The sequence below is a fragment of the Meriones unguiculatus genome, chromosome 9, assembly GCF_030254825.1.
Source record: "Meriones unguiculatus strain TT.TT164.6M chromosome 9, Bangor_MerUng_6.1, whole genome shotgun sequence".
In the NCBI taxonomy this organism is placed as follows: domain Eukaryota; kingdom Metazoa; phylum Chordata; class Mammalia; order Rodentia; family Muridae; genus Meriones; species Meriones unguiculatus.
The window spans coordinates 54,708,157-54,729,418 of record NC_083357.1 but is presented as its reverse complement, the minus strand read 5'-3'; the positions used below and the strand labels follow the sequence as shown (position 1 = coordinate 54,729,418).

Genomic DNA, 21,262 nt, shown 5'->3' with positions numbered 1-21,262 from the left:
TGGCATCCTAATACCAAAGATTATTATGCCCAAGTAAAATGGAAAGGTCCAATTACTGAAATATGGCAGGACCCCGACCCTGTATTAATATGGGAAAGAGGGTATGTTTGTGCTTTTTCCAGAGGACACAGAAGAAGCCAGGTAGATCCCAGAAAGGATCTCTTCTCTACTTCTCCCATCCCCCAGGCATTGGGTAATTGGAACATATTATCTCTGGATATGGATAGTACTTATCAGTGTGGTGTGTAGCAGTGACAGAGTTTTCCAATGATGCCTACTTCCCATCTGGCCTCCCACGGGTCTTGGATGTATAAGTAGAGAGTCTTTTTGTATAGGTGAAGGGGCTTCTGTGCTGGTGCATGAATTTGGCAAGAGCAGTATAGGCAGCCTCCATACCTGTCCGGCCATTTTTTGCCCCGACCCGTGGGACCTAGTTATTCGTGGGGGCGAAGGGAGTCAATCCTGGAAAAGATGGGCGAGAGAGAGAAAGGACACAAGCAGACGGTTGCCGGTCAAGTGTCAGCTTTATTGAGCTTTGGTATTTCTTTTTAAAGCACGGTTCTGGCAGGGCGGGGGAGAGGGGCGAGAGAAGGGAAGTAGTAGTGGAAAAATACCAAGACCCTTGGTGGGGAGGTGGGAAGTTCCCAAGACTAAGAAGGTGGGTTAAAGAGTTACAAGGCCCAAAGATAATATCTGTGGTCACGGATGTGTCCCAAAGCCAACAGTTTTGGGAACAATGGGTCGTAAGAAACTATAGCCTGCTAGCGTCCGGTGGGCTATCTGGTGGGCCAGGCTCTTAGGAAGGGTCCCAGGGCTTAGTTCCCAACAATTTTTTGCAATGATCTTTTGTTTGATCAAAGAGGAAGCAAATAAAAATTCTGTCAAATGAGAGGGGGGATAGATGTAGGGGTGATAGCTATTCCAATTGGTTCCTGGCAGCCTCCCATAGAGCAATTTCATGGCCCTATTTGGAAAGACTGTTTATTGTCAATGATGGTTTCTTGAACCTCTAATCTCCATATGTAGGGATTACCTTAGACAGAAATAGGCAAGAAGGAGAGGAGGAAAAATACATATCCAATCCAGTAGAGTCGAACACAGCTCCTGTGGTGAGGCCTCATTTTTCTGGAACCAGAGACAAGGTCTGTTGACCTTGTTGTCTTTTAGAGCTTGAGAGAGCAGGGTCCTTTTGGAGTTGATATGTAGGAAGGGGCATTATCCTGAGGAGAGGGGGTGAAAGGCTTAAGGTGGGATAGATGAATCCAGTGAGGGAAGCCCTCAAGCTTAGCAGCTGTAGGGGTAACAAGAATCACCTTGAAAGGGCCCTGCCAATTATGAGAAAGAGTTGGGGAACTTTGGTTTGGAGGGGAGAAAAAGACCTGGTCCCCAATGTTAATAGGAGATGGACAGGTGTTAGTGTTTGGCCATGGTAAACCATGGTGAGAAAGACCCATAGAGGAGAACAGAGATGAGAAAGTAAGGGAGTAAAGAGATGGTCAGGGAGAGGCAAGGATTTCGCTGAAAGACCAGGAGTTAGGACCGGTCTCCCATACATAAGCTCAAAAGGTAAGACAGAGGTTTTTTGGGGAGAGCTCATAGCCTGAAAAGAGCCAGGGGAGGAGTTTTACCCAATTGAGATAAAGCTTTTGTGATACATTAACAACAGTGTTTTTTAAGGATCTGTTAGTTTGTTCTATCTTTCCTGAAGACTGGTGATGTTATGGGATATGAAAATACCAAGGAATGGTAAGGGCTTTAGATAAGAACTGGGAAACCTGAAAAGTGAAGCAGGGTCATTTTCTGACTGGAGGGAGGGAGGACTTCCAAAACGTGGGATAATCTCGCAGAGGAACACATCAGAAACTGTCTGAGCTCTTTCATTAGTAGTGGGGAAGGCCTCCACCCATCCTGAGAATGTGTCCACCAAGACCAGGAGGTACCGGACACATTTGACTGCTGGCTTGTGGGTAAAATCAGGTTGCCAGTCAGTCCCAGGGAGAGAGCCTCTACCCTTGTGGGTAGGAAAAGGGGGGCTACCATATCCTGAGTTAGGATCTGAGGTCTGGCAAATCTTATAAGAAGAAGTAATGGTCTTTAGGAATCCTCAGAGGTAGACAAGGCTTGACTGTTAGGATGAAAGAGCTGGTGTAGATAGGACAGAATCTGACAAGTGTCAGGAGAGGACAAGGGAGATGTGGGTTGTAGTGTAAGGATGTTTTGTGGTGAGTGGGATGAGTCTAGGCCTTTAAGGGCTGCAGCCTTAGCTGCCTCGTCAACCTGGTTATTTCCTTTGGAAACTATGGAATCGTCTGTCAAGTGGGACCAGCAGTGGACTATTCCAATGGCTGTGGGAAGGTGGGAGGCTTCTAGCATGGCAGTAATTTGGCCTGCATTTGTTACGGATTCTCCCTTTTCTGTAAGTAACCCACTCTCTCTCCAGATGGCAGCATGGGAGAGAAGAATATGAAAAACATATTTAGAGTCTGTATAGATATTAAGGGATTGTCCCTGGGCTAGTTGGAAAGCACAGGTAAGAGCTATTAGTTTGGCCTGTTGATTAGTGGTGTGGGCAGGGAGGGCTTGTGCCTCAACCACCTCAGTATTCGACACTATGGCATAACCCGTTTTTCGAGCTCCGTCATGTACAAAGGAGCTGCCATCTGTATTCCAGGTGTAGACAGCCTGAGGTAATGTTCCCTCCTGTATTGTGAGGGGTGGGACAATAGTTCCTCTAAAGTTTCAGTGCAAGAGTGAGATGGGGAATAGTCAGAGTTAGGTCAAGGAAGAAGGCTTGAAATATTAAGAGGTGGGCATGGTTGAAAAGTAAGGGTAGAGTCTTCTATTAGCACCACCTGGAAGGAAAGGACTCTGGAAGGAGGTAAAGTTTGTAAGCCTTTATATGTGTTAAAAGGTGAGACAGATTGTGAGAAGAGAAGACAGTTATAGGTGACCCAAAAGTTAGGCTTTTTTGACTCTTGAATAAGGAGTTCCACAGCTGCTAGGGCACAAATGCAGGGAGATCATCCATGGGTTGTCAGGTCTAAATTTTTTGATAGGTAAGCTACAGCTGCAAAGGAGGATCCCAATTGGTGACCCAGGGCTCCAAGGGCATATCCCTCTTTTTCTGTTACATAGAGGGAGAAGGGATGGGTTAGGTCTGGAAGATGTAGGGCTGGGGCCTCAAGAAGAGCCTGTTGAAGCTTCCAAGAGGGCTTAGTAATGAGATTGAGAAGGGGTTCATGAAAAGGGCCTAAGGCTGCCTCATATAAGGCGTGGGTGAGAAGGTAAAAAGAGGGGACCCAGGACCGTAAGAAACCAGCCATTCCAAGAAATGATAAAATTTCTTCTTTAGTAGAGGGAACTGCCAGAGACTGTTTTATGTCTTTTCTGTCTAGGGAGATACCCTTTTGGGTTGGGGTTATTGTTAGTCCCAGGTAAGTGACCTCAGAGATGAATAATTGAACCTTGGAGGGTGAGACCCGATAGCACCTTCTAGATAGAACATTTAGAAGAGCAGAAGTGTTAGTCTGGCTAACTTGTAGGGATGGACTGCAGAAGAGAAGGTCATCTACATACTGTATAAGTTTAGACTTAGGGAGAGATAAGGAGAGTAGATAAGAAGCTAGGGCTTGGCCAAAAAGATGTGGGCTGTCCCAGAATCCCCAGGGTAGAACTGTCCAGATAAGCTGAGTAGAGACAAGGGTGTCAGGGTCAGTCCAGGTGAAGGCAAAGATATTTTGGGACTGGGTGTCTAAAGGAATAGAGAAAAATGCATCCTTGAGATCCAGAACTGAGAAATGGGAAGTTCCTGAGGGGATAGTGGAGAGGAGGGTATAGGGATTGGCTACAACAGGGTGAAGGGGGACAACTGCAGAGTAGAGAATCCAGAGGTCTTGAACCAGGCGATAGGCTCCATTGAGCTTTCTAACTGCAAGTATAGGGGTGTTAAAAGAAGAGGAAGTGGAGCAAAATTTTTTTCTTAGAAGGTCAGTGATAATAGGCTTAAGTCCCCTAAGACTCTTGAGAAGAAGTGGGTATTGAGCCTGGGCAATATACCGGGGTCCTGTAGCTGAATGACTACAGGGGAATGGTGTCTCACCACAGAGGGGTTTTGGACATCCCAGCCTTGCGGGTCCACTTGAGAGGCTGGTAAAAGAAGCAGCATGTCAGAACTGGTAGGTAAGGCAACTAGGAGGGGGAGGAGATAGGACACAGGGGAGTTTGGGGTCAAGCGAATGAATGGGTGGAATAAAGGAAGTAGAGGCTCCCACTTTGGCTAAAAAGTCTCTTCCCATTAGGAGAACTGGACAGGCTGGCATTACTAAAAAAGAATGAGTCAAGGGAACGTCCCTGAAAATACAATTAAGTGGTGCAATCTGGCAAGGCTGGCATGGTTGACCCCCTACACCAACAACGTAGGAACTACAAGGAGATGTTTGTCCCCAGTACTCCGTTAAAACTGAGTAAGTGGCTCTGGTGTCCACAAGGAAGGAGATGGCCCACCCTGATACCATGATGATTACCAATGGCTCCCTGTTAGTGATGGCAGTGGTCAGGTCAAGGGAACCCAGGCACCTTCAGTCATCCATAGCCAAGCCTAGGATATCGACTGTAGGGCGATCTGGGAGTGATACCCCCTTATCATGGGAAAAATGGTGGCAGTAAACACCCCAATGTCCCTCTTGGTGGCATTTTGGATGCAGCCCCAATGGCTTACAGGGGTTAGGAAAAGCCCTGGCCCAGTAATCCTACTGACCACATTTGGGGCAGGAGCGTGGTGGTTCTCACATAGGACAAGCCCAGGCCCAAACACCCTGTTTGACCACATTTGAGACAGGGACCTGGTGGTCCTTGTGCCTTAGAAGGCAAGGGAGCCTGTGTAGTGGCTGAGGGTGGTCAGATGGCCTTGGTCAGCATTTGGCATTTTTGCTTGCGGGCTTTTTTTTTTTTTTTATCTCTCCCATGGTATACCTTAAAGGCCAATGCTAAGACTTCTGCCTGTGGAGTCAGAGGTCCCTTCTCCAAGGATTTAAGCTTAGCCTTGATGTCAGGGTAACTTTGGGAGAAAAAAAAAATAGGTCATTAAGAGTTGTCTGCCCTCTGTATTTTCAGGGTCCAGATTAATGTGTTGTAAAAGGGCCTTTGTAAAGTGCTCTAGGAATTGAGATGAATTTTCTGTCCTGAATGACCTCCTGGAGCTTTTCATAAGAAACTGGCTTAAGGGAAGCCTTGCAGAGACCAGCCAGGATGCAGGTCATGAACTGATCTCTAGCTAAAATGCCTCCTGGAGTATTGTAATTCCATTGTGGATCCTTGTCAGGTACCGCCTCAGTTCCAACTGGGTGCAAAGCTTTTGTTTGGTGAACCTCATCTGTATGCGTTCTAGCCTGTTCCCAAACTTACCTGCGTTCCTCAGGTAATAGGTTATTGGTAAAAATCATATATATATCATGAAAGGTGAGACTATAAGATTGAGTGAGATATTGAAATTCTTTAATAAAAGGAGAAGAATTAGACGTATAGGATCCTAATCTGTATTCTACTTGAGAAAATTGAGAAAATTCAGTTAATGAGAAGGGAATGTGTACCCTAATTAAGCTGTCTATACCAGCTACTTCCCTGAAGGGAAGAATTGAGGCTGACTTCTGCTGAGTAGAGGGAGTGGACTTTGTTATAGAGTGAGAACGAGTAGCAGGGGGGCTAATAGTTGTTGGTGAGGTGAAAGTGGGTGACAGAGTGAGGTGACTAGGACAGTCTGTTGCTGGGAAAGGGAATGAGGATTTTGGAGAAACCAAAGGAGAAGTGGGGGGATAGGAGGGTGCCAAAGGTTGTGATGATTCCAGAGAAGTTGGAGGGGAAGAGGCTGGGATAAGAGAAGAGGGAGGAGGCACCAGAGGGTGTGAGGATTCCAGAGAAGCTGGAGGTTGAGAACAGCAGGGTGGAGGTTCATCTGTAGGGTCAAAGGTAGAAAACTCCTGGGGCTGAGACGTTAGAGCTGTCCTCCTTTAGGAGGACAGGAAGAGCAGAGAGGAGGTTTAAAGTGGAGAAGAGAGAAAGTTTGAATATAGGGTTCCTCCTTCCATTTACCAGATTGCTGGCAGTAATTAAGAAAATCCTGTAAAATATTGGGATTTAATGTGCCGTTAATCAGCCAAATTGAACCCTTACTTAAAGAGTATGTAGGCCAAGTCTTATTACAGAGGCTTATGAGTTTAGAAGCCTTTAACTCAGGATCCCTGTGTAAGGTTTTAGAATTCTCCAGAAGACACCCCGGTGGGGATGCTGGGTGTTTCCCATTGAGAGGTAGAGAAGTCAGTGACAGTGACGTGCCAGAGGTGTCCCAAAGGCAAGGTGTGACTCAAAGGAGAGATCCTATCTGATCCAATAGCTCATCAGCTTTTGCCCTGATAACTGGGCACAGATGCCAGGGGGGCACAGCCCAAGTGTATGATAGCCTGCCTAGTGCTAGGACTTCCCATGAGTGAGAGATGGGGAGAACAGACAGTGTGTGAGTGGGAGGCTTCCCCAAGGGAAAGTGGGGCCCTCATGGAGATGGAGGTGCAGCAAAGGGGGTCAACCATGGCCAGTTAAGACCTTCATTGGGGGGTCCCCGCTTCAAAGGGCAGTGTGAATGTGCTGGACTTTCAACGGTCAGGTAAGGTCAGTCCTCCCTTGCACAGAGAAACATTTATGCTGACCAACAGAGTAACTCACCAATTTAGCAGTGTTGGATGTCTTGGTAGCGATCTGGTTGCAGGAATGTGGGGGTCAAGGGCGGATTTGGAACAAATTAGGTCTCCAGCAGCCCCGGTGGGGTGCCAGCACTCCCCAAGCTGTGTGCTTGCTGGAGTGAACCTATTCCCGGCCAACACACCAATGTTTGAAATCATGCTGGATGACAGTTACACAGCAGGTTCACAAATCACACCACACAATTGGTTCCAAGTGGGAGGTTTATTAGGGGAAGGGGTCACAGAAAGCATCTCTGGATGAGGCAGGAGAGAAAGAGAGAGACGGGAAGAGCTCGTGGTTAATTATAAGGTGACCCAGAACATGCTCAGGTGGTTCCAGGTGAGCAGCGAGTGGTCTTCTAGCTGGCCTCATACATGCCAGATAACCAGTTTGTCAGGTCCCTTGGGGCTGGCCATAGAGATGCCTGCTTACAGATCCCAACAGATGCAACCTGCTCAAAATACATGACATAACTTATATAAATGGGTATAATTTAAGGACTGACCACATGGTATTCAAGAATAAACTTAGAGATTTTTTTTTGGGTAAGCATATTTCTTCTGTTCTCAGCATTTCTTAGCTGACTGTGGTTCTTTGTCTAGAGAGAGGGTCTGCGAGATTTCCTTTTTCCATATTAGCATGTCCATTAGTGCCATCTTGTTCACATCATCTTTAGGCAACAATGGTATTGAGACTTCATGGGTATAGTTTCCATGACATGTCTAAGAGATGGAATTGCACAGAAAACTTCATATTTCTGTTTCTGGCCATTCTTTTGTCCCTTCTCCTGAATGTTTCCTGCATGTTAGTTGCAGGAGCTGTGTTGCAGATCTACGAGCTGAGGGAGAACACCACATGGTCACTTGTTCTCTGTATTTGATTCATTGTAGCTGTTTGGTGAGGGGTGAGTTCTACACCTACCTGTGTGTAAAACAGGAGATGTTTATGATGCAATTAGGGATTTGATGGTTCAGGAAGGTGGCAGTTGTTGGTTCTCCTCCAACATCTATAGACTCTCAAGCCCTGCAGAGTTGGCTAGGTTTTCAGTTCCAGGCATGATTTTCCTCTTGTTGAGTTACTTATTAAATCCATTTAGAGAGTTGTTAGTTGCCACCAATATATGAGTGTCACTAATTCATCCCTAGGTTTCCATATCATATTGGTCATTATAGCTTATAGAAAGCTTGCAGATAGCTGTGTAGAATAATTCATTGCTTCTCTCCCTTGGAAACTGCATGTCACCCTCTGCTACCATGAGAGTTAGTCATCAGGAAGGAGGACTTCAGTTCAAAGCAAGGATTCTTTGGGTCCTGTGTTCAAAATGTGTGATGTCATCACCAATAGTGACTCACTGACAAACTCTGGGATGTACCCAAAGTCAAGAGTGACAATCTATAATATTTTAGAACTTTCTTGCCAAAGACAAGATTAATAGTCTATAATATTTAGGACTTTCTTGAAAATTCCCAACCATTAACTTGAATGAGGGATTCTCCTTACTGGTATTGACAGTTTTTCATTTTGTTTTGTTTTGTTTGTTTGTTTGTTTGTTTGTCTGTTTTATGTGTTATGGTTCTTTGTCAGAGTATTTTCAGAACAGATGAAAACATTTAATTTAAGCTATACTTGCTTTTATATACATATATATATATATTTCATGTGTTTTAGGTAAATAGATACTAATATGCTTTCTTATGACTTTGTTTTTTAAATAGTCACTGTGTTTTCACATTACTCCATCTCTCTTCTTCTATGTTGACCTCCCTTCCCCTGCCAACCACTACTCTCTCTTTTTTTTTTCCTATTTCTTCCATTAAATTATGCTTACCTTCTATTCTCCTCTTAAGTGATTCTCCTCAACAACATGTTCCCATTTGTATCTTTTTGGCTTCTGTGGTTAAACCAATTACATATTTATATCTGAATAGCTTCAGTTAGGAGCCTGTATGTTTTCCACAGGAGTTAGGAGCTCAGTGGCAGATATGTGGCATTTGTTTTTCCAGGCAGGTCTCAATCAACTTATCAAAAATCATCTTTCTAGTCCCATCTTTCTACCTTCAAAGTTTATGGTGCAATTTTTCTCTATATTGAAAAATATTCATTCCATAATGTATAGGTGCCACAATTTTATTATCTGTTCACCAAGTGATGGAGATTTAAGTTGTTTTCATTTCCTAGTTACTTTGAGTAGAACAGCGATGAAGATAACTAAGCAAGTATCTGTGGAGTAGGATGTAGAATTCTTTGAACATATACCAAGAAGTGTCACTGATGGTTTGTGTGGTAGATTTATCTTTAGTGTTTTGAAGATTCTCCACACTGATTTCCAGAGTAGATGCACGAATTTGCATTCATCAGAGAACCAATACAGGTTCCTTTCCTGAAACACAATGTTCTCAGTATTTGTTGTCAGGTGTTTTAGTGATTTTATATGTTTTGACTAGGGTAAGATGAAATCTCAAAGTTGTTTTAATTTACATTTTCCTAATTGCTAAGGAAGGACAAGGAAAAGTTTTGAGACAGTTCTTAGACATTTTTATTTCTTCCTTTGAGAAGTCTATGTAGCCATAGTCTTGTCTTGTGACAATCTGCACTTCCTTCACCAGGAGGTGATGGAATGAGTAGGGCTGGTTTAATGAGGCTTGTGGAGATAGCTTGAAGTCACTGTTGGTGGTATCAACCCACTAGGGGGCACTGCAGGATTTCCGAAAATTACTTTTCTTCCTTCCTGCCCTCATTTATTAATTTAAACTCTTTATAGCCTGATTCCAGATCCTACCCTCTTCTCCTCACAGCCCCACCTTCATACCCTCTCCCAATCTCCCCCTTCTTCTCAGAGGTGAGACCCCTAAGTGGTACCAACACACCCTGGCTTTGCAAGCAGGACTCCTAAGTATCCTCTCCCACTGAGGCCAGACAAGGCAGCCCAGATAGAGGAAAAGGGATTCAATGACAGGCTACAGAGTCATAGACAGTCCCTCCTCCCATTGTTCGGGGACCCACATGTTGACCAAGTTGCACATAGGCTACATATGTGTAGGGGTTCTAGGTCTGGCCCATGCATGCTCTTTGGTTGTTGGTTCAGCCTCTGTGAGCCCACATGGCCCAGCTTAATTTGCATCGTAGGTCTTCTTGTGGTGTCCTTGACCCCTCCAAGCTCCCTCTATTCTTCCTCCCATTCTTCCACAAAACTCCCTGAACTTGGTCTATTGTTTGTTTGGCTGTGGGTCTCTGTATCAGTTTCCATCAGCTGCTAGATAAAGCATCTTGAGAAGACAGTTATGCTAGGGTCCCGTCTGCATGCATAGCAGAGTATCTTTAATAATGTCAGGAGTTGGCTCTCTTCCATGGGATAGGTCCCCAGTTGGGCTAGTCATTGCTTTGCCATTCCTTCAATATCTGCTCCATCTTTATCCCTACACTTCTTGTAGGCAAGATAAATTTTAGGTCAAAGGTTTTATGGGTGGGCTGTTGTCCCCCTCCCTCCACTGGAATTCCCAGCTAGCTACAGGAGGTGGCAACTTCAGGCTCCTTAACCCCCACTGCTAGGAGTCTCAGTTAGAGTCACTCAAGCAGACTCCTTGGGACAGGTAAATGGATAAAACCAGAAAAGATCATACAGAGTGAGGTAACCCAGACCCAGAAAGACACACATGGTATTTAGTCACCTATGAATGGTTATTAGTTATAGAGTACAGCATAACCATACTACAATTATCTGACCCAAAGAAGCCAAGGAAAGCTGCTTTAATCTCACTCATAAGGGAAAATACAATTAACATCTGACGTGATGGAGGAAGGGTACTTGGTGGAAGAAGAGGGGAGGAGGGTAACAGGGGTGGGGATCAGATATGGGGAGAGAGGGTGGGGTTTGGTGGAAGGACTGAGAGACAGAATGTAAATCAGTGGTGGGGGAAATCTCTGGAAATGACTTTTCCTCAGGATAGTTGAAGGTTAGAGGAGTTGAGATGAGACCAGGCAATACAGTCACTGAGCAAGTAGTAGGGCTGATGGATGTGGAGTTCACCTGGAGCTTTAGTCCTCAACCATTTTATGTATAACCACAGATATCTAGAGCCTGTTCACCTATCTCATGTGTCTATAAATATATTTTAAGAACAATTCTCTCAACAGATAAAAACAAAATACGACCTCATGGGGCATTATGACAATCGACACTCAAGAGAAAATATCTCCACTCTTTTTATTTAAAAAAATAGTTTTATATCTAAAATTCCCCAAATTCAATGAAATAGAAACTATTCCCATACCGTTTATATCACACACACACAGACACACACACACATGCATACACACACACACATACACACACACACATATATATATGCTCACTAGTAGATATGTATTTTCCCACCAGCGCTCTGCATTCATGCCTCCCCATCCTCTCACATTTTCCCCACACTCCCTTACGACGTGTTACATTGGAAACACAGTGTTCTGGGCTCTGCATCATAGTCCTTTAGTCCTAAAGAAAGTACAGTGCTGCATCCTGACATTGAGGTGGGTGGGGTTTCCTGTTCAGATGAAGGAGGAAGCTCAGTGATTCTGAGAACCTGTTGTGTGTAAGCACAGTGTGTCTGTGTACAAGACTTGACCCCCTTCAGAGCTGGAGAGAAGAATCCCAGCAACTGGACAGGAGCCATGGAGAGGAACCTGGGAGCTGTGCTGGGGATTCTGTGGGTGCAGATTTGCTGTGAGTTGGGCTCAGCTAAGCTGCTTTAGGGATTCTCCAGAAATGGTGGAGTGGGAGAAAGCCAACACACAGCTCCTGTGCATTCATCCTCATGGAAGTCTCCTGGGATATCTGACAGGTGTGGGTGAAACCTCTCTCTGATTCTGGTTTGCTTATCTGTTTCCAAGCAGGGGTGAGAGGAGCTGGAGTGGAGCAGAGTCCTTCAGTCCTGAGTCTCGATGAGGGAACCAGTTCTGCTCTGAGATGCAACTTTTCTACCACCATGGAGAGTGTGCAGTGGTTCAGACAGAATCCTCAGGGCAGCCTCATCAGTCTTTTCTACCTGACTCCCGGAACAAAGGAGAATGGGAGGTTAAAGTCAACATTTGATTTTAAGGAGAGCTACAGCACCCTGCATATCAGGGACGCCCAGCTGGAGGACTCAGGCACCTACCTCTGTGCTGCTGAGGCACAGTGCTCCCAGCAAGCCTGCAGCCTGGCCCCAAACTGCAGCTGGGTGTGTAGCTCCAGCTCCTGACAGAGGGAGACTGCAGGAGGCTTTGCCCAGCTGTGGCTTTATCAGATCTCCACCAGTTACAAAGGAAGTGTGAGGAGACATAAAAATACCTCAAGAAGTTCGCACTGATATGACAGTTCAGACTGACCTGACACTGACTTCTAGAATGTTAGATGCCAGAACCATCCACCTACATGAGTAAAATACACACTTCATTTTAACACATGCTTATGCTGATGTCATAAAATAAAAACCCCTCTTACACACTCCAGAATCATTAAGACCATTTCTCACAATCAGAAACAGAGAGCAACTGTTTTCATCCTTTGTTTAGAGAGCACCTGACAAACTTCCAGGTAATCTGCTGAATATGAAGTTGAAAGAATTAATTTCAGAAATCTAGTAAAATAAGGTGTAGAAAAATAATAGAAATTATCTTCATTGTCAAATTAAAACATTATATTTACAATGTCTTGGTATTTTAAAAAGCATAATGCATTTCATTATGAATTGTAAAAAATATTTCACATGAGGGAGGGGCAAGATGGCGGCGCCGGGAGGACTCTCATTTTGAGCAGCAACAGCAGGATCAGCACAGTGACCAGTAATCAGAACTCTGGGCCATAAAACACAGTCATTGTGTTTCCCAGGTGAGAGGATACCCCAGGGTGGGGCATTCAATCAGCTTTTAACTCACCCGGCTAACCTAAACCTTGGAAGAGATCCCAGTTCCGCCAGATGCTTGGCTGCCGGCCGCCAGCCCCAGCCCCATCCTAGAGCCACAAGCCAGTGTCTCTGGTCATGGTCCCAGACTGAACCGTGTGCACCACACTATCAGAGACTAGAATTTTCAGTCGAGAGATAACCCCAGGGTACAAGAAATGATTTGGACTGGCCTTAGGTCACCCAGACATCCCCTGGAAAAGACTCGGGTTCCACGGACACCCCAGGAGCCAACCGGGAGCCAGAGCTGAGGACCCAGGCTCTGGCACAAAGCCCTGCCTGCCTGCGCACTGATTCGCCACCTGAGATAGAACTGTGGGCACCAGGGCACCAGCAAATGAGTTTCACTGTCCGGTGCAAACACACAGGGAGGGAAATGGCTGGTCTGATCTCAGAGCACTCAGCAGACACCCCCAGCCTGAAAAGGTTCCTGGAAAATTATCCGGCTTAGGGAGGCACCCAGGCTCCCAAAGGCCGCAAAGGCAGACAAAGGCAGTTTCTGCGCACCAGACAGCTGGCAGAGACTGAGCCGCCATCACTCAGCTGTGCTCCAGGCACAGGCAGTTTCTGCAGCCAGCCAGCTGGTGAACACTGAGCAGTGTGCACCAGGGCAAAAAAAGGCACTGGGAGTCTTTGTCTCCAGAGAATCCACAGGGAAGGAAAGAAACTGTACTGACTTAAATCACCCAATCCTTCCCTAGAAAAAGTCTAGCAGACCAGTGGGGCCGAGGCGCCATCACTCAGCTGTGCTCCAGACACAGGCACAAACTGTTGCTGCGCGCCTGATGTCCAACTGGGTCACAGCAGCTGATCATTAAATTTACAACAAGAAACCCAGAAACAGGGCAGCTGCCCTCAGGACTTCCCTGGTTGAGAGGAGAACCCTCTCGACTAACAAAGACCACAGTTACCACTCAGGTCTATATCGCTGAGGTGGGCAACTCCTGAAAAAACACCAGCCATCCAGGGACTATACCCAAAAAGCTGAGAAGACATCCTTCAGGAAAAACGAACTTTCTTCAAAGGGGATTCTCTCCATCACAGGATCCCTAGGAACCACCAGAAAATAGCCCCAAACACCTAAGATAGCACAATGGGTAGAGGCCAGCGTAAAAGCTCAAGCAACAGAAGACAGAGCAATATGGCATCTCCAGAACCCAGTTACCCAGGGGCAAGTAGCCCTGGACACCCCACCATAACTGAAATCCAAGAAGATGAGCTAACAACTATGCTCATGAAGATGATAACAGAGGAAACAAATAAGATTTGTAAAGACATAGAGGAAGATAAACTCAAACAGAATATTGCCATCTGTAAAGAAATAGAGGAAGCTGCAGCCAAACAGTTTATGGCCTTTAGAAAGGAAATGCTTAAAGCACTGAATGAAATAAAAGAAACAGAGTTGAAGGAACTAAAAGAAAAACAGGAAAGTACAATCAGACAGGTGAAGGAAGTAAACAAAACAACTTAAGACCTGAAGATAAAATTAGAAAAATTAAAGAAAACACAAATGGAGGAAATAATGGAAAGGAAGAATCTAGGGAAGAAAACAGGAACTACAGAGGTAAGCATAACCAACAGACTACAAAAGATGGAAGAAAGAATCTCAGGTGTAGAAGATACAATGGAAGAAATCGATGTATCTGTCAAAGAAAATGTTAAATCCGAAAAATTCCTGACACAGACTGTCCAAGAAATCCAAGACAATATGAAAAGACAAAACCTAAGAATAATAGGTATAGAGGAAAAAGAAGACTCCCTTCTCCAAGGCCCAGAAAATATTTTCAACAAAATCATTGAAGAAAATTTCCCCAAGCTAAAGAAGAGGCCAATTAGAATACACGAGGCCTACAGAACACCCAACAAATTTGACCAGAAAAGAAAATCCTCCTGCCACATAATAATCAAAACAGTAAGTATACAGAACAAAGAAAAAAATACTAAAAGCTGCAAGGGAAAAAGGCCAAGTAACATACAATGGCAAACCCATTAGAATCACACCTGACTTTTCAACAGAGACTATGAAAGCCAGAAGGGCTGGATGGATATCATGCAGACCCTAAGAGAACACAGATGTCAGCTCAGGCTACTATACCCCACAAAACTCTCAGTCCGCATAGATGGAGAAAACAAGATATTCAATGACAAAAACAAATTTCAACAATACCTACAAACAAATCCAGCATTACAGAAGACACTGGAAGGGAAAATACAACTCAGGAAAACTAGCTACATTCAAGAAAACACAGGAAATAAATAACATCACTTCAGTAAAACAAAAAGCAACCAAGCACACAACCTGATGACCACAGCCAACATCAAAATCAAGGGATCTAGCAGCCACTGGTCATTAATCTCTCTCAACATCAATGGACTCAACTCTCCAATAAAAAGACACAGATTAACAGAATGGATACATAAACTAAACCCAGCAATCTGTTGCATACAAGAAACACACCTAAGACACAAAGGTAGACATTACCTAAGGGTAAAGGGTTGCAAGACGACTTTCCAAGCAAACGGACCCAAGAAGCAAACAGGAGTAGCCATTCAAGCACGTTAATGGCTCACTTAAAAACCCTAGGAAAAGAAGAAGCAGACACACCAAGAAGGAGTAGATGGCTGGAAATAATCAAACTCAGGGCTGAAATCAATCAATTGGAAACAAATAAAGCAATTCAAAGAATCAATGAAACCAAGAGCTGGTTCTTTGAGAAAATCAACAAGATCGACAAACCCTTAGCCAAGCTAACTAAAAGGCAGAGAGACACCATCCAAATCAACAAAATCAGAAATGAAAAGGGGTATATAACTACAGACACTGAGGAAATCCAAACAATCATTAGGACTTACTTCAAAAGTCTATATGCCACAAAATTTAAAAATCTAAATGAAATGGACAATTTTCTTGATCGATTTGACTTACCAAAGCTGAATCAATCAGGACCAGGTAAATCAACTAAATAGTCCTATATCCCCCAAAGAAATAGGAGCGATCATCAAAAGTCTCCCATTCAAAAAAAGCCCATGATCAGAATGACTTCAGCGCAGAATTCTACCAGACCTTCAAAGAAGAGCTAAAACCAATTCTCTTCAAACTATTCCACAAAATAGAAACAGAAGGAACATTACCAAACTCATTCTATGAAGCCACAGTCATCTTGGTACCTAAACCTCACAAAGACTCAACAAAGAAAGAGAATTTCAGGCCAATCTCCCTTATGAACATTGATGCAAAAATACTTAATAAAATACTTGCAAACCGAATCCAAGAACACATCAAAGATATTATCCACTATGACCAAGTAGGCTTCATCCCAGGTATGCAGGGGTGGTTCAATATACGGAAATCCATCAATGTGATCCACCATATTAACAAACTGAAAGAAAAAAAAAAAGCACATGATAATCTCCCTAGATGCTGAAAAAGCATTTGACAAAATCCAACATCCATTCATGTTTAAAGTCTTGGAGAGATCAGGGATACAAGGCACATATCTAAACATAGTAAAGGCGATATACAGCAAGCCTATAGCCAACATCAGACTAAACGGAGAGAAACTTCCCACTAAAATCAGGGACAAGACAAGGCTGCCCACTTTCTCCTTATCTCTTCAACATAGTTCTGGAAGTCCTTGCTAGAGCAATAAGACAGTTGAAGGAGATCAAGGGGATACAAATTGGAAAGGAAGAAGTCAAAGTATCACTATTTGCAGATGATAGGATAGTATATGTGAGTGACCCCAAAAATTCTACCAGGGAACTCCTACAGCTAATTAACACCCTCAGCAAAGTTCATGTCAGAGACAGCCCCTGTTCCCATTACTATGCAACCTACTTGGACACTGAACTTCCATGGGCTACATCTGTGCAGGGGTTCAAAGTTATCTCCATGAATGGTCCTTGGTTGGAGTATCAGTCTCAGAAAAAAATCCCTGTGCCCATATTTTTGGTTCTGTTGCTCTCCTTGTGGAGCTCCTGTCCTCTCTAGGTATTACTATTTTCCACTGCTTTCCTAAGTTTCCCTGCACTCTGCCCAAAGGTTGGCCATAAGTCTCAGCATCTACTCTGATTCCCTGCAGGGTAGAGCCTTTCAGAGGCCCTCTGTGGAAGGCTACTGTCCTGTTCCCTGTTTTCTCCTCCTTCTGATGTCCATCCTCTTTGCCTTTCTAAATGGGGATTGAACATTTAGCAAGAGTCCTCCTTCTTGATTAGTTTCTTTAGGTGTACAGATTTTAGTAGGTTTATCCTATATTATCTGTCTAATATCCACTTATGAATGAGTATATATCCCGTGTGTCTTTCTGTTTCTGGGGTACCTCACTCAGAAGATCTTTTCTAGGTCCCACCCCTTACCTGCAAATTTCATAATTTCCTTTTTTTTATTGCTGAGTAATATTCCATTGTGGAAATGTACCACAATTTCTGTATCCATTCCTCAGTTGGGGGGCATTTGGGTTTTTTCCAACTTCTAGCTATTACAAATAAAGCTGCTACAAACATGATTGAGGAAATATCCTTATTGTGTACTAGAGCATCTATGGATATATGCCTAGGAGTGGTATAGCTGGATCTTGAGGAAGCTCTATTTCTAATTTTCTGAGAAAGCATCAGCTTGATTTCCAGAGTGGTTATACAGGTTTATATTCCCAGCAGTGGAGGAGGGTTCCCCTTTCTCCACATCCCCCCCAGCATATGTTGTCAGGAGAGTTTTTGATCTTAGCCATTCTGATGGGTGTAAGGTAAAATATCAGGGTCGTTTTGATTTGCATTTCCCTGATGACTAAGGATGATGAGCACATCTTTAATTGTTTCTTTGTCATTCAATTTTCCTCTATTGAGAATTCTCTGTTTAACTCTGTACCCCATTTTTAAATTGGGTTATTTGATTAGTTGCTGTTTAACTTCTTGACTTATTTATATATTCTGGATATTAGCCCTCTATCAGAAATATGGTTGGTGAAGATCATTTCTCAATCTGTAGGCTGTCGTTTTGTTCTGAAAACAGTGTCCTTTGCTTTACAGAAGGTTTTCAGTTTCATGAGGTCCCATTTATTAATTGTTGATCTTAGAACCTGTGCTCTTGGTGTTCTGTTCAGGAAGTTGTCTCCTGTGCCAATGAGTTCAAGTCTCGGCTTTCTCAGAAAAATAGGAATAGTGCTACCTTAAGACCCAGCTGTACCATTGCTAGGCATATATCTAAAAGATGCTCAAGTATACAAGGACATTTGCTCAACCATGTTAGTAGCAGCTTTATTTGTAATGGCTAGAATCTTGAAATGACCCAGATGCTTCTCAATTGAAAAATGGATACAGAAATTGTGATACATTTACACAATGGAATACTATTCAGCAATTAAAAGCAAAGAAATCATGAAATTTGTAGGCAAATGGTGAGATCTAGAAAAGATCATCCTGAGTGAGGTATCCCAGAAGCAGAAAGACACACATGGTATATACACACTTATAAATGGATATTAGACATATAATATAGAATAATCATGCTAAAATCCATACACCTAAGGAAGCTAAGCAAGGAGGACCTTGGTGAGATGCTCAATCTTTATTCAGAAAGGCAAATAAGATGGACATCAGAAGAGGGACAAAACAGGGAACAGGACAGTAGCCTATCACAGGTGGCCTCTGAAAGACTTCACTCAGAATGGTATCAAAACATATGCTGAGATGCATTGCGAAATTTAGGGCAGAATGCATGGAATCTTATGAAAGAAGGTGGAGATAGAAAGACCTGGAAGGAACAGGAGCTCCACAAAGGGAACAACAGAACCAAAAAATCTGGGCACAGGGGTCTTTTCTGAGACAGATACTCCAAACAAGGACCATGCATGGAGATAACTTAAAACCCCTGCACAGAAGCAGCCCAAGGCAGCTCAGTATCCAAGAGGGTTCCCCAATAATAGGACCAGGGACCATCTCTGACATGAACCCATGGGCTGGCTCTAGAATCACCTCCACCTAAGGGGGATCAGCCTTGCCAGGAAACAAAAGAAGAAAAAGAAGCCAGTCCTGATGAGACTTGATAGACCATGGTCAGGTGGAAGGGGAGGAAGACTTTCCATATCATTGGGCTAGGGGAGGAGCATAGGAGAAAAAAATGGAGGGAGGGTGGAATTTGAAGGGGTGGGGGAGGGGGCTACAGGTGGGATACAAAGTGAATAAACTGTTATTAATAAAAAAAAGAAATGAAAAAAAATAGATCACTGTTTTCTAAGCCCATTCCTGATAAATCTGGACTTGAAAGCACTTGTTTAATAAACAAATGAGTTTGAGGACTACAGACAGCAGTTTTGGATGTATTCTAGATAAGACATATAGTAAACATTTTTAAAGCAATATAAATGATATTGTCTGCTGTAAATCCTTAAAATCAAAATTCAAGTGAAATCAAAATACAAAATGGAAAAAAAGTATCAACTGATAAAAGCACCTTCCATTCTTCTGTATTTGCACTGACAGCACCATGACTGGGTGGATCATCTTCATCCAGGCTCTCAGAAGGTCTGTAAGCTTTTGCACTTTGATAATGCTCCTCCTCCTTCTAAGTCTGGTAGTCTCTGTGTGATGCACAATAAACTTCATCCTGTTACAGTCAACAGTCTCTGCTCCATTTCCTGTAAGACTCTCCTAGAGATTTTCTCTCACTTCTTGGTTCTGAAGCTCAATTTTCTCATTGGTTTATGTTGATGTCTGAATTTTATCAGGATATTGAACAAGTTCACAGTTCATTTTAGAAAACTGTGATTAGTTGTCATTGTCTTCTGTTCCTGATCAAAGTGATTACTTTATAAATCTGTTTGCTTCTGGCTATCAGCAACATCCTAACAAAGCAGTTCTCTTCTGAATTTGCTGTTTAAATTTCTACCTCCTCATTTTGAAGAGCCAATTTTTCATTAACTTCATTCTTTTTTATTTTATATTTTTCTAATGAGTTTTTAATTTGGCAAATTTCATCACATAAAAAATGAGTATCTGAGACTGATACTCCAACCAAGGACAATTCATGGAGATAACCTAGAACCCCTACACAAATGTAGCCCAAGTAGTTCTGTGTCCAAGTGGGTTCCATAGTAATGGGAACAGGGACTGTCTCTGACATGAACTGGTTGTCCTGCTCTTTTATCACTTCCCCCTGAGTGGGGATCAGCCTTACCAGGACACAGAGGAAGACAATGCAGCCACTCCTGATGAAACCTGATAGTCTAGGTTCAGAAGGAAGGGGAGAAAGACCTCCCCTATCAGTGGACTTGGGAAGGGGCATGGGTGGAGAAGGAGGAGGGAGGGTGGATTTGGGAGAGGAAGAAGGAGGAAGATGCAGGGGGATACAAAGTGAATAAATTGTAATTAATAAAAATAAAAAACAATTTTATGTTCTACATTAGGTCTCATCAACTTTATCACAACCTCTGTTGAGCATGTAAGCCTTCCAGTTACCCCTAGAAAGATAGTAATCAACTCCAGAAAGTTGCTGGGTTGGTGTCCTAGTTCCTCCACTGGGAGCCTTGTCTGGTTTTAGAAGATGGTCAACATGGGCTCGTTATCCCCCAATACTAGGATTTTTTTTCCTAGGGTCATTCTTGTAGATTTCTGGGAGTTTTCATGGCACTAGGTTTCTATTTTGCTCTTAAATGCTCCCAAATCCAGTAATCTCTCCCAGCACTCTCTCCCTCTCTCCCTTCCTTCACTCCTATTTCCATCTCTACCCACTCCTAGTCCACAGAATCTATCTTATTTGTCCTTCCCAGTGAGATCTATGCCACCCGCCTAAATTCCTCCTTGTTACTTAGCTTCTGGGTCTGTGGAGTGTATTTAGCATGATTATCATGTATTTTACAGCTAATATTTACTTCTAAGTGAGTACATACCCAGTTTGCCTTTCTGAGTCTGGGTTACCTCACTCAGGATGATTCTTTTCTAGTTCCAGCCATTTGACTGTGAATTTCATAATGTAATTTTTAACAGCTTAAAATTATCCCATGTCTTCCCATTACTATGTAACCCACTTGGACACTAAACTGCCATGGGCTATATCTGTGCAGGGGTTCTAGGTTATCTCCGTGCCTGTTACTTGGTTGGAGTATGAGTCTCTGGGAAGACCCCTGTGTTCAAATTTTCTGGTTCTGTTACTCTCTTTGTGGAGTTGCTGTCCTCTCCAGATCTTACTATTTCCCACTTCTTACATAAGATTCCATGCACTCTGCCCAAGAGTTGGCCATAACAGCACCTCCCCTGATAAGGGAGCAGCCTTACCAGGCCACAGAAGATGACAATGCAGCCACTCCTGATGTGATCTGATAGACTAAGATCAGAAGAAAGGAGAGGAGGACCTCCCCTATCAGTGAACTTGGGGAAGGGCATGTGTGAAGAAGGGGGGGGGAGGGTGGGACCAGTAGGGGAGGAAGGAGGGGCTTATGGGGGATATAAAGTGAATAAAATATAATTAATAAACTAAAATAAAAATTATCCCATTGTATAATTGTACCATATTTTTTTTATCTATTCTTCAGTTGAGGACTTCTAGGTTGTTTCCAGTTTCTGTCTATTATGAATAAAGCTGCTTTGAACATAGTAGAACAAGT

At 43.4% G+C, this 21,262-nt stretch overlaps 1 gene segment (V, D, J or C); it reads left to right on the top strand.

Moving 5' to 3' along the window:
* Positions 1-11,394: 11,394 nt before the first annotated feature.
* Positions 11,395-11,963, top strand: LOC132656274 (T cell receptor alpha variable 22-like). The segment is given in 2 exon segments: positions 11,395-11,446; positions 11,617-11,963. Coding segments are annotated over 2 exon segments (399 nt in total).
* The last annotated feature ends 9,299 nt before the right edge of the window (positions 11,964-21,262 follow it).